General features: G+C 44.2%; 1 protein-coding gene across 1 annotated transcript in view; it reads right to left on the bottom strand.

Moving 5' to 3' along the window:
• DTNBP1 (dystrobrevin binding protein 1) overlaps positions 1-7106 on the bottom strand; it is a 120194-nt gene extending 113088 nt beyond the window's left edge. The window contains exon 1 of the mRNA XM_019944977.3: positions 6929-7106. Coding sequence (XP_019800536.1) covers positions 6929-6987 — 59 coding nt within the window. The 5' untranslated portion in view covers positions 6988-7106. The remainder of the gene's footprint in view (positions 1-6928) is intronic.
• Between the last annotated feature and the right edge of the window lie 9086 nt (positions 7107-16192).

Below are 16192 nucleotides of genomic sequence, written 5' to 3' on the forward strand. Positions count from 1 at the left end.
TGGCCTTTGGACTAGCTGGCCACCTAGTTAGGCCAGAAAGAAAGCAACATTATTTCTAGGTTTATCTCGATTTTGACACAGCTATTATTATGAATAAAAAATTAAAAATTACAAAAAAGATCACGAGTCCATGGACGATTTACAGCCCCTTGAAGGCCAGCAGCAATCTTTCCACAGCCCTCAAGCTTCATTTTTTCTAAGTTTGAATGGAAAGTTGAAATTTTTTATGTCCATCAAATATGCTTTAATCACTAATGTGACATTCTCTTGCAGGCTGATAAAGAAAATTCCTATTTTACTTTAAAAAAAAAAATAATTGCCTACATTCCAGCAACAGATATATGAATTTCAGAAACTGAAAATGAGCAGAAAAGCCCTGAGGAGAGGCTGCTGCTATGGGCTGCTGTGAAGATCCACGTGAAGGAGCTCAGGAAAGCACCAGGCCTTTCTTCTCTACTGAGTTCCTGGGGCAACCCAAACAGATGAAGTTTCCAATTATTTTGTTTCCAATTATATTTTCTACGGGCACTAACAGCAAGTTCTAAAGGAATGCCAGGTCCAGTTGGGTAGTTTTGAGAGGTAGGGTCATGTTGCTTTCATCCCTGAATCCCTCAGTGCCTTCATGCAATATATACATGAAGCTGTGTTTAATGTCACCTTTTCCCAGCCTGGCAAAATATTCAAAAATACGTTGATCTTAGGCTGAATATGAAACAGTTTACTAAAAGGAATTACATGGATTTTTTCTTGTTAAGAATCGCCTAGGAGAGCACCTCAATACATAAGGCAACTGCTAATGGCTATAAAAGAGGAAATCGACAGTAACAAAATAATATTGTGGGACTTTAACACCTCACTTACACAAATGGACAGATTATCCAAAATGAAAATAAATAAGGAAACAGAAGCTTTAAATGACACAACAGACCAGATAGATTTAATTGATATTTATGGGACATTCCATCCAAAACCAGCAGATTACACTTTCTTCTCAAGTGCACACAGAACATTCTCCAGGATAGATCACATCTTGGGTCACAAATCAAGCCTCAGTAAATTTAAGAAAATTGAAGTTATATCAAGTATCTTTTCTGACCACAACACTATGAGATTAGAAATAAATTACAGGGAAAAAAACGTAAAAATCACAAACACATGGAGGCTGAACAATACGTAACTAAATAACCAAGAGATCACTGAAGAAATCAAAGAGGAAATCAAAAAATACCTAGAGACAAATGACAATAAAAACACGATGATCCAAAACCTATGGGATGCAGCAAAAGCAGTTCTAAGAGGGAAGTTTATAGCTATACAAGCCTACCTCAAGAAACAAGAAAAATCTCAAATAAACAATCTAACCTTACACCTAAAGGAACTAGAGAAAGAACAACAAACAAAACCCAAAGTCAGCAAATGGAAAGAAATCATAAAGATCAGAGCAGATATAAATGAAATACTAGCAAAGATCAATAAAACTAAAAGCTGGTTCTTTGAGAAGATAAACAAAATTGATAAACCATTACCAGACTCCTCAAGAGGGAGAGGACTCAAAACAATAAAATTAGAAATGAAAAAGGAAAAGTTACAACAGACACCACAGAAATACAAAGCATTCTAAGAGACTACTACAAGCAACTCTATGCCAATAAAATGGACAACCTGGAAGAAATGGACAAATTCTTAGAAAGGTATAACCTTCCAAGAATGAACCAGGAAGAAACAGAAAATATGAACAGACCAATCACAAGTAATGAAATTGAAACTGTGATTAAAAATCTTCCAACAAACAAAAGTCCAGGGCCAGATGGCTTCACAGGTGAATTCTATCAAACATTTAGAGAAGAGCTAACACCCATCCTTCTCAAACTCCTCCAAAAAACTGCAGAGGAAGGAACACTCCCAAACTCATTCTATGAGGCCACCATCACCCTGATACCAAAACCAGACAAAGATACTACAAAAAAAGAAAATTACAGACCAATATCACTGATAAATATAGATGCAAAAATCCTCAACAAAATACTAGCAAACAGAATCCAACAACACATTAAAAGGATCATACATCACGAACAAGTGGGATTCATCCCAGGGATAAAAGGATTCTTCAATATACGCAAATCAATCAATGTGACACACCATATTAACAAATTGAAGAATAAAAACCATATGATCATCTCTACAGATGCAGAAAAAGCTTTTGACAAAATTCAACACCCATTTATGATAAAAACTCTCCAGAAAGTGGGCATAGAGGGAACCTACCTCAACATAATAAAGGCCATATACGACAAACCCACAGCAAACATCATTCTCAATGGTGAAAAACTGAAAGCATTTCCTCTAAGATCAGGAACAAGACAAGGATGTCCACTCTCACCACTATTATTCAACATAGTTTTGGAAGTCCTAGCCACGGCAATCAGAGAAGAAAAAGAAATAAAAGGAATACAAATTGGAAAAGAAGAAGTAAAACTGGCACTGTTTGCAGATGACATGATACTATACATAGAGAGTCCTAAAAATGCCACCAGAAAACTACTAGAGCTAGTCAATGAATCTGGTAAAGTTGCAGGATACAAAATTAATGCACAGAAATCTCTTGCATTCCTATACACTAATGATGAAAAATCTGAAAGAGAAATTATGGAAACACTCCCATTTACCATTGCAACAAAAAGAATAAAACACCTAGGAATAAACCTACCTAGGGAAACAAAAGACCTGTATGCAGAAAACTATAAGACACTGATGAAAGAAATTAAAGATGATATCAACAGATGGAGAGATATACCATGTTCTTAGATTGGAAGAATCAATATTGTGAAAATGACTATACTACCCAAAGCAATCTACAGATTCAATGCAATCCCTATCAAATTACCAATGGCATTTTTTACAGAACTAGAACAAAGAATCTTAAAATTTGTATGGAGACACAAAAGACCCCAAATAGCCAAAGCAGTCTTGAGGGAAAAAAACGGAGCTGGAGGAATCAGACACCCTGACTTCAGACTATACTACAAAGCTACAGTAATCAAGACAATATGATACTGGCACAAAAACAGAAACATAGATCAATGGAATAAGATAGAAAACCCAGAGATAAACTCATGCACCTATGGTCAACTAATCTATGACAAAGGAGGCAAAGATATACAATGGAGAAAAGACAGTCTCTTCAATAAGTGGTGCTGGGAAAACTGGATAGCTACATGTAAAAGAATGAAGTTAGAAAACTCCCTAACAGCATACACAAAAATAAACTCAAAATGGATTCGAAATCTAAATGTAAGACCGGACACTATAAAACTCTTAGAGGAAAACATAGGAAGAACACTCTTTGACATAAATCTCAGCAAGATCTTTTTTGATCTACCTCCTAGAGTAATGGAAATAAAAACAAAAATAAACAAATGGGACCTAATGAAACTTAAAAGTTTTTGCACAGCAAAAGAAACCATAAACAAGACGAAAAGACAACCCTCAGAATGGGAGAAAATATTTGCAAATGAATCAATGGACAAAGGATTAATCTCCAAAATATATAAACAGCTCATGCAGCTCAATATTAAAGAAACAAACAACCCAATCCAAAAATGGGCAGAAGACCTAAACAGACATTTCTCCAAAGAAGACGTATAGATGGCCAAGAAGCACATGAAAAGCTACTCAACATCACTCATTATTAGAGAAATGCAAATCAAAACTACAATGAGGTATCACCTCACACCAGTTAGAATGGGCATCATCAGAAAATCTACAAACAACAAATGCTGGAGAGGGTGTGGAGAAAAGGGAACCCTCTTGCACTGTTGGCAGGAATGTAAATTGATACAGCCACTATGGAGAACAGTATGGAGGTTCCTTAAAAAACTAAAAATAGAATTACCATATGATCCAGCAATCCCACTACTGGGCATATACCCAGAGAAAACCATAATTCAAAAAGACACATGCACCCCAATGTTCATTGCAGCACTATTTACAATAGCCAGGTCATGGAAGCAACCTAAATGCCCATTGACAGACGAATGGATAAAGAAGTTGTGGTACATACATACAACGGAATATTACTCAGCCATAAAAAGGAACGAAATTGAGTCATTTGTTGAGATGTGGATGCATCTAGAGACTGTCATACAGAGTGAAGTCAGAAAGAGAAAAACAAATATCGTATATTAACGCATGTATGTGGAACCTAGAAAAATGGTACAGATGAACCGGTTGCAGGGCAGAAGTTGAGACACAGATGTAGAGAACAAATGTATGGACACCAAGGGGGGAAAACAACGGTGAGGTGGGGATGGTGGTGTGCTGAATTGAGTGATTGGGATTGACATGTATACACTGATGTGTATAAAACTGATGACTAATAAGAACCTGCAGTATAAACAAACAAAAAACTAATACTAAACTTTCTTTGGGTTATTTCTATGAAAATATGTTAATATAAATGTTTCAGACATCACATGAAATTTCTAAAAATCTTATATGTTCTGGTATAATGTTGTAAGTCATAATTCTAGGTATTACTTTAAAATGTGTATCTCAGAAATAACTAAATTTCCTTGTCAATTGCATTATTATGAACTTTCATCAAATCTTTAACCGTGGTCATTTTTAAGTCTTTTGTCATTTACAGACAGTTCTGGGTGTACTCTGATGCTTCTGCAAAAATGTTCCTATAAAAGGGTTTCATCTTCAAGGAATTCATGGAAAAGACTCTGACAAGTACAGGTTTCTGGTAACTGACTTATACTGCTGCACTGAATAAATAAGCATTTTCAGAACTCTAATGGAAAACTGATGAATTCATAAAAGTGCTAACAAAAAATCAAGATAAAAAAATTAATTACATGGGACTGAGTGAACTGATGAGGATGATTATAATTTTTGTGACTTTCTGTTTGAATAAAAAAAAAAAAGAATCGCCTAGGAATTGGTGGACCTGACAAAGGTGAACATCAGAGTTTAAAGGTGCCAGTCACAGACATCCCTTGAAGATGAGTTATTTCTCTGCCAGGTGACAGGCTAATGGCACACACTGACAGTCCAGTGCTTTGTCAGCTGAAAATGACCTGTACAAGGAAGCCAATGAAGGGCCTAAACGGAATGAAAGCCCTCTCAGGATGTCTAATCCCAAACTGGCCCCAGTTTATGGCATCTTCAAGAGGTAAGGTCAGTTTCCAAGGCGTTCTACCCAGATCCCCTCAACCCTCTCCCTATCTAAACTCGGGTTTTCCAGATCTCTCAGGATGGTTTGGGTCCAGAATCTATATTCCTTGGTAAGCTGAACCTTCTTCAAGCCAATGTCAGGAGAATGAATGGGTTCAAAGGCAACCACATGACCTAGGGAGTTGCCGTAGTTGTAACTCCCAAAAGATAGACTGTTTCGCCATCAAGTAATTCCTTGCGCTGATGACAACAGGGCTGTCCCAGATGTGTTTATCTGTGATCATCCTCACGCTATCGTTCCAGCATTATACCCCAATTTTTCAATACAATAATTTACGTTCTGAAAGGAAGTTACTTTTTAAATTTAAAAGGGGGGGGAGGAAATGCAAGTATGCAAGCACAGCATCAGTGAATGACTGCTACAGCATCTACAACTAATATTCTTAAGGACACCAAACCAAGATTACCAAAAATGCTTTACATGTAAGTGCTCAAGTATTTGACAGTTTGTTACTACGCAGCACCCAAGAGGCAAACAATATAAACATTTTTGTCCCATAAAATTTTAGCTAACGTCTTTCTCATTAGAAATTTAAAACATGATGGAGAGGTCCTCATATTCAGAGCATGCTCCAAAGGATTCGTAATCTAAAGGTGACAGACAAATCCTTTATCAAAGTGACACCCTTTCTAAAGTAATGGAAAAACTAAAATGAATTAAGCACTACAATAGTGACATAGTGTGACTGCCCTGTTTTACTTGTTAATTCATTCATCCTCACAATAACCCTATGAGTACCATCTTCACCCTCGTTGTCCAGTCGTGGAAACTGAGGCAGAGAAACTTGCAGAAACACGTTTCTGCGAGTTTCTGGCGTTAGCGTCTATGCCTGCGGTTCCCAGAGTTTGCCGCACACAGGAATCACCTGGGGGTCTTTAAAACCCCATCGCCAGTCTGATGTAATTAGTATTGTTTGCGACCCAGGCATCAAGATGGTTAAAGGTTCCCAGGTGATTCTAAGCAAAGTTCGGGAACCGCTTGGTCCGTGTGCGCTTCACCACTAGGCATTAATAGTACTGCCATAGTTCTGTTGTTTCTGTGGCCCTAGAGTTTCTTCACTGAGGCGTTAAACCCGAGGCAAAGGTAGAGAGAGAAAGCAAAAGGGAAAGAGGCACCAAGCCTTGGCAAAGGTTCAGCGAGCGAACCGAGCGCGAGGTTGGACAGGACGCGCGGCCGGGCCCCGGTGGGTGAAGGCTGCCGCGCCCGCGACCTCCGGCCTGGGGAGGGGGCGGCGGCCCGACTGCAGGCGGGGCCGCAGAAGCTCCGAGGCCCGAGAGAGCAGGGGTCTCGGCGGCGTGGGAGGGGGCTCAGGGTCACCGTCCCCCCGGGGCAGAGGAGCGGGGAGGCGCGCTCGCCCCTCACAAGACACACCCCTGGGCCGGCCAGGGCTGCCAGGAACGGGTTGCACGATCCCCGGCGCGCCCGCAGCCTTCCCGACCCCCTTCCGGGCCCGGGGCGCGGGTCAGAGCCTGCCCGGTGGGACCTAAGTTACTTTGTGCGGCCGGACAGACGCCGGAAAGTTCGTTACTTTCCTCGAGCTGGCTGGGATGGGAGGTGCGGGGCGGGGTGGGAGTTGGGGAAGAGGGAGGGAGAGGGACCGGACCGGGGTGCGTGGAGGCCGCGTCCCAGTGCCCCCCGCTCTTCGGCCCGGCCCACGGGTTCCCTTTCCGTCCCCCACCGTGTACCTACCCGGAGGTGAAATCCTGCTGCACGCTCAGCAGCCGCTCACGCAGGGTCTCCAGCATCATCGCCGCCGCTGCCGCCGCCGCCGCCGCCGCCGCCCTCAGCCCCGCGTAAACACCGCGCCGCACCTGTCACGGCGCGCCCCGCACTCTCGCAGCCGGCCCCGCCCCCGGCCCGCTCTCGCCTCCGCGTCGCGGCCCCTTCCGCGTTCCCGCCCCCCGCTCGCGCGCTCCCGCCCCGCCCCCGCCGCGCCCAGGCTCGCGCAGCCGCAGTGGGCCCCGCCGGGCTCGGGCTGCGGAAAAAGGGCGGTCCTTCTCTCCTAGCCGAGAAACTGAGCGGCTCGGATGCTTTTTCCTAGCCCAAAGCCAGGCCCTGTCCTTTTCCTCTTTAAAATTGAAGTGGCCACGTGAAAGAATGCTTTAAAACCAGCGCTTCTTTGAGTGAGTGCAGCGTTTGTTTTCACAGTTTGGAAGAGCGATGGATCAATTTCTTACATAGCGTGCACCTCCCCTGTAGCAAACACTTTCGTGGACTCTGGTTCCAGGATCTGACCCCGCTGGCTTTGACCTTGGATGAGAAAATTATTCTGAGCCTCGGTTTCTTCATTGATAAAGTGGCAAAAATCAACTGTTCCGACATCTTTACTTTCCATTCTCTTTTCAACCTACCCCATCAGGCTTTCGTGCCCTTCACACCAAAGGAGGTGGCCTTTGTCGAGTCACCAGTGACCGCCATGTTGCCGATACCATTTGTCACTTACCTGCCCTGATGTTTTTCTCGACCTCTCGGTGGCTCTCAAGCAAGTCCTTATCCCATTCTTCAAGACACGTTCTTCTCTTTCTTTCAAGCACTCCATTCATGCACTCTCCCTTCCTGTCCACTCCTCCTCCTACTTCAGCAGCTGCTCCCAAGGCCACATTTGCAGGCTCCTGCTCTTCTCCATGTATGGCCCCCTCCTAGGTTATTCTATCCATTAGGATGCTGTAAATCCTATCGAATCACCGGTGAAGCCCAAATCTCCATCTTCAACCCTGTCCTCCCTCCCCCTCCTTCAATTCCTACCAGTTGCTTACTCCACCTGTATCCAACAGACATCTCAAACCCAAAATACCAAAAATTGAAAATTTTATTGCAAACTCACTTTCAAACCTAATCCCAGTCTCTTCCATCTCAGTAAGTGGCACCACCATACACCAAGTTGCTCAAGTTAAGCCACCTGAAATTACCATTTCCTATTTTCCCCACCTGCTGAATATTAATTCATCAAGTCCAATCAACTCTATTTCTAAAGTATTGCTAGAACCTGCTCCTCTTTTCACTATAATCACCCTGGTCCAAGGCACCATCATCTTTCACCAGGAACACTGACAAGTCTCCTTATTCTACTCTTTTGCCATGCACACGCCTGTAACTCATCCTTGATACAGCAGCCAAGAGAATTATTTAAAAGAGCAATCATATTGTGTCGCTTTCCTGCATTAAATCCTTCTGTGCCCTTAGAAAAAAAGTCGACCTCCTTACTCGGCTTACGAAGTCCTAAAATTTGAACCCTTCCTGACACTCTATCCAAAGTAAGTACTACTCACCTATCATTCCTTGACATTTAAGCCATAGTAACCTTTGGTATGTTGTGTGTTCCCTGAAAATCCTGGATTCATTTCCTTGAGGCCTGTTCACAAGCTTTTCTCCAAATTGTCCTATGGCTGGCTCCTTTGTGGCATTCAGATCTCAGCTTAAACATCATCCTCTTAGGTAGATCTTCCCTGATCATTCCAGTTACCAGCCCAATCACTTCCTGTACACTCTGTTTTTCAACTTAGTACATAACACTGTCTGATAATTTATTTAATAATTGTTTAAGAAAAAGTTGTTTATTTATTTGCTTACATATTTATATTAAAACCAGCTCTGAGACTAGGATGAGGTGGGCAAGGCATTCACCTCAGGTGTAAAACTTAAGGGGAAGCCAAACCCCTTAGTAATCAAGATGAATAATATTTTAATGCAATATTCAAAAAACTTTAATGAAAAATTTTCTGATGAACAAAATATCAAAATTTTAAGTTTTAAGACAGATAGGATCTCTCTTTATTTTAAAGACTGTGCCAGTGGTAAAGAATCCATCCTGCAATGCAAAGGACGCAGGTTCGATCCCTGGTCAGGGAACTAAGATCCCACATGCCGAGGGACAACTAGCCCACGTGCCACAACTACTGAGCTTGTGTGCCTCAACTAGAGAGAGAAAACCCGCACGCCACATCTAGAGAGAAGCCCAAGCGCTGCAGCGGAAGATCTCTTGTGCCACAACTAAAGACCCGACACAGCCAAAAATTAAAAAAAAAAGAAGACAGGATATGATAGGGCTGGGATTGAATGAGTAAAACGAGATGGGCTGTGTGAGGATAGCCTTTTCCTGGCAGAGCAGAAGTGACTGTTCTGATTAGTGATCTAGGGCAGGGGTCCCCAACCCCCGGGCCTTGGACTGGTACCGGTCTGAGCCCTGTTAGGAACCAGACTGCAAAGCAGGAGGTCAGTAGCAGGTGAGTTGCCCCCAGTCCATGGAAAAATTGTCTTCCACGAAACTGGTCCCTGGTGCCAAAAAACGTTGGGGATCACTGATCTAGGGAATAAGGAGCCTGGCCCCATCCTTTCTTCTTTCCCTTGGGTGCAAACATCCAGTAAAGAACAGCCATTGTACTCCATAAGGACAGGCTGCCAGGTGAGCAGGCTGCAGTGACCCAGTGCTTTCTGTGACTGGGTGGGCAAGTTTTAACCTGAGGTACAGTAATAGGAGTTCTGCTTGTCCATGAACATAAGTCATGTGCTTCATCACCCTTACCAGAAGTGAAAGTGATGTTTTGGGTGCTTTATGCTGACTTTCTTATTTCTTAGTAGGTTGAGACAAGTTGGTTTAGAGGGGTGCTGTTTATTGGGTCTTTTTCCACCACCCGGAAACAGTACCTGGTACAGAGTAAGCGATCAAATGATCAGGTCTAGAGAGACAGATCCCTCACTGTCTAGTAGATGTGGAAACCACATGTACTGAGAAGTAATAAATCTTTTTCATTGTATTCAATTGAAATAAACTCCTCTGCTCATATGTTTTCAATTTACTAAGTTTCATACATTCCAGTAAAGTACCAAATCAGATCAAAAAGTGTATGCCTGTCCCTAGAAAATAGATTTACTTGCGCCCAATCATTTTTATCTTGACCATTGCATTGTTTATTAGTCTATGGCATGTCTGTCCTTCGTTTTGAGGTGTTTTATGAACATTCTTAACCCCATGTCTGATAAACCCCAAAACAGTAACAGTTTTAAAAGTGCTAATAAGAAGAGATAATTATAAGGAAACAAAAGTAAATTATAAAAATGAAAGTAAAGAGAGAGACAATGACTACTGTTGCACCTGAGTTGTTTTGTAGGCATGATTAAGGACCAAGAGTTGAAACATGGGACACGTTGTGTCAATTTAAGTAACAGTAATCGGCCAGAAACTAGGAAGACTGACTGGCAAAATGAAAAAAAAAAGTTTTGAACCAACATCAATAGTGGAGGCTACTGACCTAATCTTAATTCAGCAATTGGTTGAGAGTTGATTTGAAAACATAATAGCTAAGCAGGGAGAAGGCTGTGATGATAAAACATTTGGGGCAAAAGCACCAAAGCTGCTTAAGAAGCTCCCTCTGGTGGTGCTGCCCTGGAGCAGCCGCAGCAGCATCACCTGGGAGCTTGTTGCAAATGCGGAATCTCAGGCCCCACCCAGACCTACTGAATCAGAATCTGAATTTGAACAAGATCCCCAGGTGATTCATATTCATTTAACATGTGAGAAGCACTGCTCTAGGACACTTGCTAAGGGAAGGGGTTTCCTCGTCTCAGCGGATTTTTACAGTAGATAAGGTGATGAATGAGGATTTGGTGGAATTGGAACCAAAGAAAAGACGCTATAAAAGAAGAAGCCATAGGACCCAGATTTCACACCACTTTTTTGGCACAGATCTTTTAGAGTAATTGGAAAGGCACTACTGCCATTTGAGTTACAGGACTCTAACAGATTTGTAAAGGCATCTACGTGTTGTTATTCACTTATTTATAATTTAAAAAAACCAAGATTTTTGATATCTTTAAGAATTTAAAGATGCCAGAAGAAAGAAACCAATTAAACGCTGTAAATGTTTCTTGTGAAACCATGAGTCCTTCTAAGAATAAAGTAAGCTAAATAAAGCTGGAAGGTAACATCATGGCGTTTTGAAAAGGAAAACAGACGGGAACCTGAGAGGTGGACGAGGGGAATTCCACCACGCAGAGCAAAGATGAGAGCCCAGCTGAAGAAGAACACAGAAGAAGAGGGTATTGGGGGAGCAGGCTGAGGTGCGGTGGGAATCAAAGTCTGAAGACAAGCTAACAGACCAAGAAGGCAAGCAGTGTGTGGAGTGACACTCCCAGCAAAGTTGGGAAAGAATATTTTCAACATGAACCACATTGAAAGAACAGTGAGAGGCAGCTCAGCTGCATCTATTTGTTTTGAAATTTTATCACACTATAATAAAATGTAATCAGGCACCTAACCTCGTCTTTTTGCTCAGATGGAGAAAAGAAAGGTACTACACAGTGCATTAGAGGAGGAAACCTCTTTTATTTTTCGTTAATCTATGTACGGATCTATATGATCTATGAAATATTCACAGATAACCAAGTGACTCCATTCATTAAAATGTAGGGACCCTACATGAATAGAGGCGACCACAAATAAATGGTTTTCCCTGGAGAAAGTGTATCTCAGAAATTACACCTTCTGAACCATTATAGAATAGAAATCTCTTCAAGTGGGAGAATTTAACTCAAATGGAAACTTTTTAATAAGAATTACAAAAAGATGATTGAGACAATTATTACCTACAGTTAAGTATCAGCTTAATATAGGTGGGGGGAGTCCTAATAATTGAAAAGGATTGAGGAGAAGGGCAAATATAAGGTCCCAGTGCCCTGAGAGTTCCTCACCGTCCGCAGGAGTTGCCCATGTCAGTGGAAACTGATACTGAGAAACTGATTCTAGGAGGAAACTAGAGAGACTCCTTTAAATGCAGTTAAGTGGATGGTTCTCAACCCTGGCTGCACTTTAGAATCACTTGGAGAGCATTTAAAAAATACCAATACCTGGGCCCAATCTCTGGAGATTAAATCTCAGGTTTAACTGGTCTGAGGCCACACCTCCTCAGCCACACTGTTTCAAAAGTTTCCCAGCTGATTCTAATGTACAGTTGGGGCGGGAACAACTGAGCTGAGCTTTGCAACCTGAGCTGCCTGCAGGGAAAGGAAGCAGAAACTGGCTAGAACAGCGACTGTGACCTCAGAGTCCACCAGACCTCTCCCTGACTTCAGGATTCCAGGCTGAAGCTGGTCCCCACTCTCCCAGCTCCTTCAAACAGGCACCAGCCCCATCACTTAGTTTGTAACATTTGGTACGTGGGCCTGAGCCCCTACAGCCTCTGCCCAAACGGCGCTGGCTGACGCTGGAGGCAGTGGTGTGAAGGGGAGGAGAGAGCGAGCGAATCTGGGCACTGCACTGGGGAGGCCAGGCTCTGTCTGGCGTGCTCAGGCCACCCCCAAGGCATGCGGTCTTTCTGTAAGGATGCTACACAGCGAACAGAGGGAACCCCAGGAGCTGGCTGCGTCTTGAGACCTGGGCTGGTGGAACTGGAAGCTTCTTGTTGCCTTTCAGGAAACAACAAACGTTCAAGTGTCCTGAGCAGCTCTCAGTAGCTGTCATTTCAGGGAAAAAAAATGTCCCTTGTCCCCTCTCCTGGTGACTCTTCCAGTCCCATTTATCTCTCTGTCTCTGACTCCCTCTGCTTTCATTTGTCACTCTTTCTAAGCTCTGCTCCACCATATGCTGCCTGCCGCCTGCTGACTTCAGCTTAACGCCCTCTCTCCATGCCTTTTGGCTACTGCCATTGCTGCCAACTCTGCCCCTCCCTGAGTGACCAGAAGAAGGCTCTAAATGCTTTCTCCGGTCCTTCATTTAACAGAAAATGCCTCACATAAGCAAAGCTCTTGCACGAGACCACCTCGTGCTATACACGTCTGCTTGTAGGCCAAGTACCAGTCCCCAGCCCAATCTACTGTGACCCAGGTTGCAGGGTCAAGCAACACAAAACATGCGCTAGAACTGCTTTTGGGAGGGCTTCCCTGGTGGCGCAGTGGTTGAGAGTCCACCTGCCGGTGTGGGGGACACGGGTTTGGGCCCCGGTCCAGGAGGGTCCCACATGCCGCGGAGTGGCTGGGCCCGTGGGTCATGGCCGCTGAGCCTGCGCGTCCGGAGCCTATGCTCCGCAACCGGAGAGGCCACAGCAGTGAGAGGCCCGCGTACCGCAAAAAAATAAAAAAAAAGAACTGCTTTTGGACTTTTATTCCCCTAGAAGGGGATTATTAGGGGCTATTTCTTAGACCCATGCAAGGGGGAAATAAGCCTCTAATAGCTAAATTAGAGAAAAAGTACCCAGTGTACCTGGTAATGTTTTTGCTTACGTTGCTTCAATTCGAGGTTTATATATAATAAGTGGTAAGTTTCCAAACATTGCCTTTATGATGTGCCGAGAATCTCGACAAGGGGAGGGGGAGAAAGAAAGTAGTTCTCATGTACAAAAACACTGGCTTCCTCTGCTTTAACTAGTGTATTGTCTCTGTTTATACACAGAAATGCAAGTGAACAGATGTATTTGTTGTCTTAATAAACCATTGTATATACCAAAGAAAAGCTCGTGGCATACGATGAATGGTTTATTTCCTCCATTATTGGAATTCTGTTCCTGAAGTGAGTCTAACTGCTGTGCTTAACGCCATCCTAATTAGCCGCCACTCATTACCTGGTGGTACCCAGCCAGGGAACACGGCATCGAGAGAGAATGAGCTCATCGATGGAAGACTTTTTGTGACACCTCCACTTTTTAAAATAGTGGAAATGTCACAGGAGGAAAAGTACCCCAAACAGGAGCCCCATTCTTCCTCTCCTGGAGGCTACAGTGAAGAGGAAACACTGGGCTCTTAGGCTGACAGTAAGATCGGTCTGGGGGATCCAGGAGTGCCATCCATCTACCGATTCCCCACTGCTTCCTAACGTGCCCCCCTCAGTCCTGCAAGGCTGAGTCCTCGTGGTTTTCTGCAACATTGTCTACTCAACGAGAGCGACTGCTGAGGCCCTGCCTATGCCCGGCGCTCTACCAGATGCCACTCACATACTAACGTACTGACTTTATCTTACTGTAATGACAATGATGGCTATTACCGACTGAGAGCTCACTTAGGCAGGATTCTAAGCACTTTACACATATTATTTTGCCCATTTTGCAGATGAGGAAATGAAGGACAATAAGGCACCTACAAACCCGTGAAGAGTTTCTAATCTAGGTGAGGCGATTAGCGTTTTACCTGTGGTGATGACAGCCCAGACGAAGGGTGACTCACCTTGACTTTGCTTTGGAAGAAAGAGTCATGAAAGGGGGCCTGGTGTTGAGCGCCCCTGAGAAATTTAAATCCAGGTACGTCAGCACGAACTCCTGGAAGGTGCATGTGATTCGTTGGTGAAGGTTGGCATCTGGCCCAGCCTTCCCGGGCAGCTCCTGGCAAATGGCGCCTGGTTACGTGGCGGTTACAGCCCCCCATCAGGGGGCTGAGCCCAGCTGGCCCGATCTGTGACACTTCCTCCCTCACAGACTGGCAAGACCCTAGAGGGAGAGAATAGAGAAGACAGGAAGCCCACTGGTGTTAGGACCAGAGCAGGGGAGGGGTGGACCCTGCCCATGCCAGGCACCCTTGCCCTCTGCCCTCTGGAAGGGAGTGGGAGAGGGTTACACAGCCCCTGCCTGGGATCCCACTGTAGAGACTCAGGGTCAGAGAGAAGGAGACTCCCCTAAATGGGAACAAAAGGCTTCCCAGGGTAAATGTGAATCAGAGACCTGGGGGGGTGGGTGTTGAGCCCCAACTCTGGGGGTAAAGGAGGAGAGGAGGAAGGCCCAGGCTGGGGAATCTGTCCTCCCTATTGGCCAAACCGACACACCCTGCTTCTGCCGTTAGTCACACACAGTGGGTCACCCCAGATCATTACCAGCTTCACTTCCTCAAACTCACAGAACTAAGGCACTGCCCGTCTGACTGCAGGAGGACAGCCAGCATTCTGAGTCCCCTCCATGGCACGGGAATCTGAGCAGGGCACACAGAGCCCACCAGTGTTCACCGGTATAAACAGCCTCTCCAAAGCCCCATCTAACTTTTACCTGTTTCACACTCTCTGAGAAAGGACTTTCAGGAGGAGCTGGGCACGCTTCACAAGGGTCTGTATCATTTTCCCCGGGTTCAGATGGTGGAGACAGCATGTCATCTTGGAGCAGGTCTTCTAGAAGAATCATTTGCATGGCCTTTTATGTAGACCAATGCAAACAGGCATCACTTGTTCCAGAGGAAGGGTGCAATACGTTTTGGTAGATAGATCTTAAAGGTTGTGGTGAAGAGGTTCACAAATTTGCATAAAATCCATGGTGCCTCTGAAAGAGCAGATATAATAGAGCCCCTAACTCCTTCCCTTTCAAAGTCATCCAACATTATAAAACATCTCAGGTGGGACAGGGTATCTCACTGAGGTCAGATGACAGAGAGACTTCAGACTAAAGACAGCCCAGGGGAAATCATCTTGGTGGAAAGGGAATGGGGGAGGTTGGGGAAGAGAGGTTTGTGCTGGTCACCTGGGCCCACGGCACAGCCTGAATTCTATCCAAAAGGGCTACTTTGGGCACAGTGGAGGTTTTGTGTGTGTGTGTGTGCATCTGTGTGTAAACAGAGACCCGAGTCACAAAGATGATCTCGCTGGGAGCCCAGATGCCTTTAGCAAGGAACCACCAATACCTAGTAAGTAGCGGTTATCCTCTAGCCTCATGGGGGTGAAGCTGAATTTTGACTCCAGCCAAGATAAAGTAAATCTGGCTCCTTGAACTAAGACGATCTCTGAGTTTTGGGATTTATTATGAGGGGAGGGTCTCTACGGAGAGAAGAAGAACCATTCAAGTGATATATGAGTTGGAGGCTGACTTGAATAATAATTTTACCCCAAGCTGGTGAAGCAGAATATCCTGGCGTCTTGGAGGGGTAGCAAGTCAGAAATGCGTTACTGTCCCCACCCCTTGTTTGTGCTCCTGTGGGGTACAGTCTGGGAAACGTGGGTCACACTGACTATTTTCTCTTTTTGAAGTGCCTTGTCTACTCTTGGGGGACCAT

This window comes from Tursiops truncatus, chromosome 10 (genome assembly GCF_011762595.2).
Source record: "Tursiops truncatus isolate mTurTru1 chromosome 10, mTurTru1.mat.Y, whole genome shotgun sequence".
In the NCBI taxonomy this organism is placed as follows: domain Eukaryota; kingdom Metazoa; phylum Chordata; class Mammalia; order Artiodactyla; family Delphinidae; genus Tursiops; species Tursiops truncatus.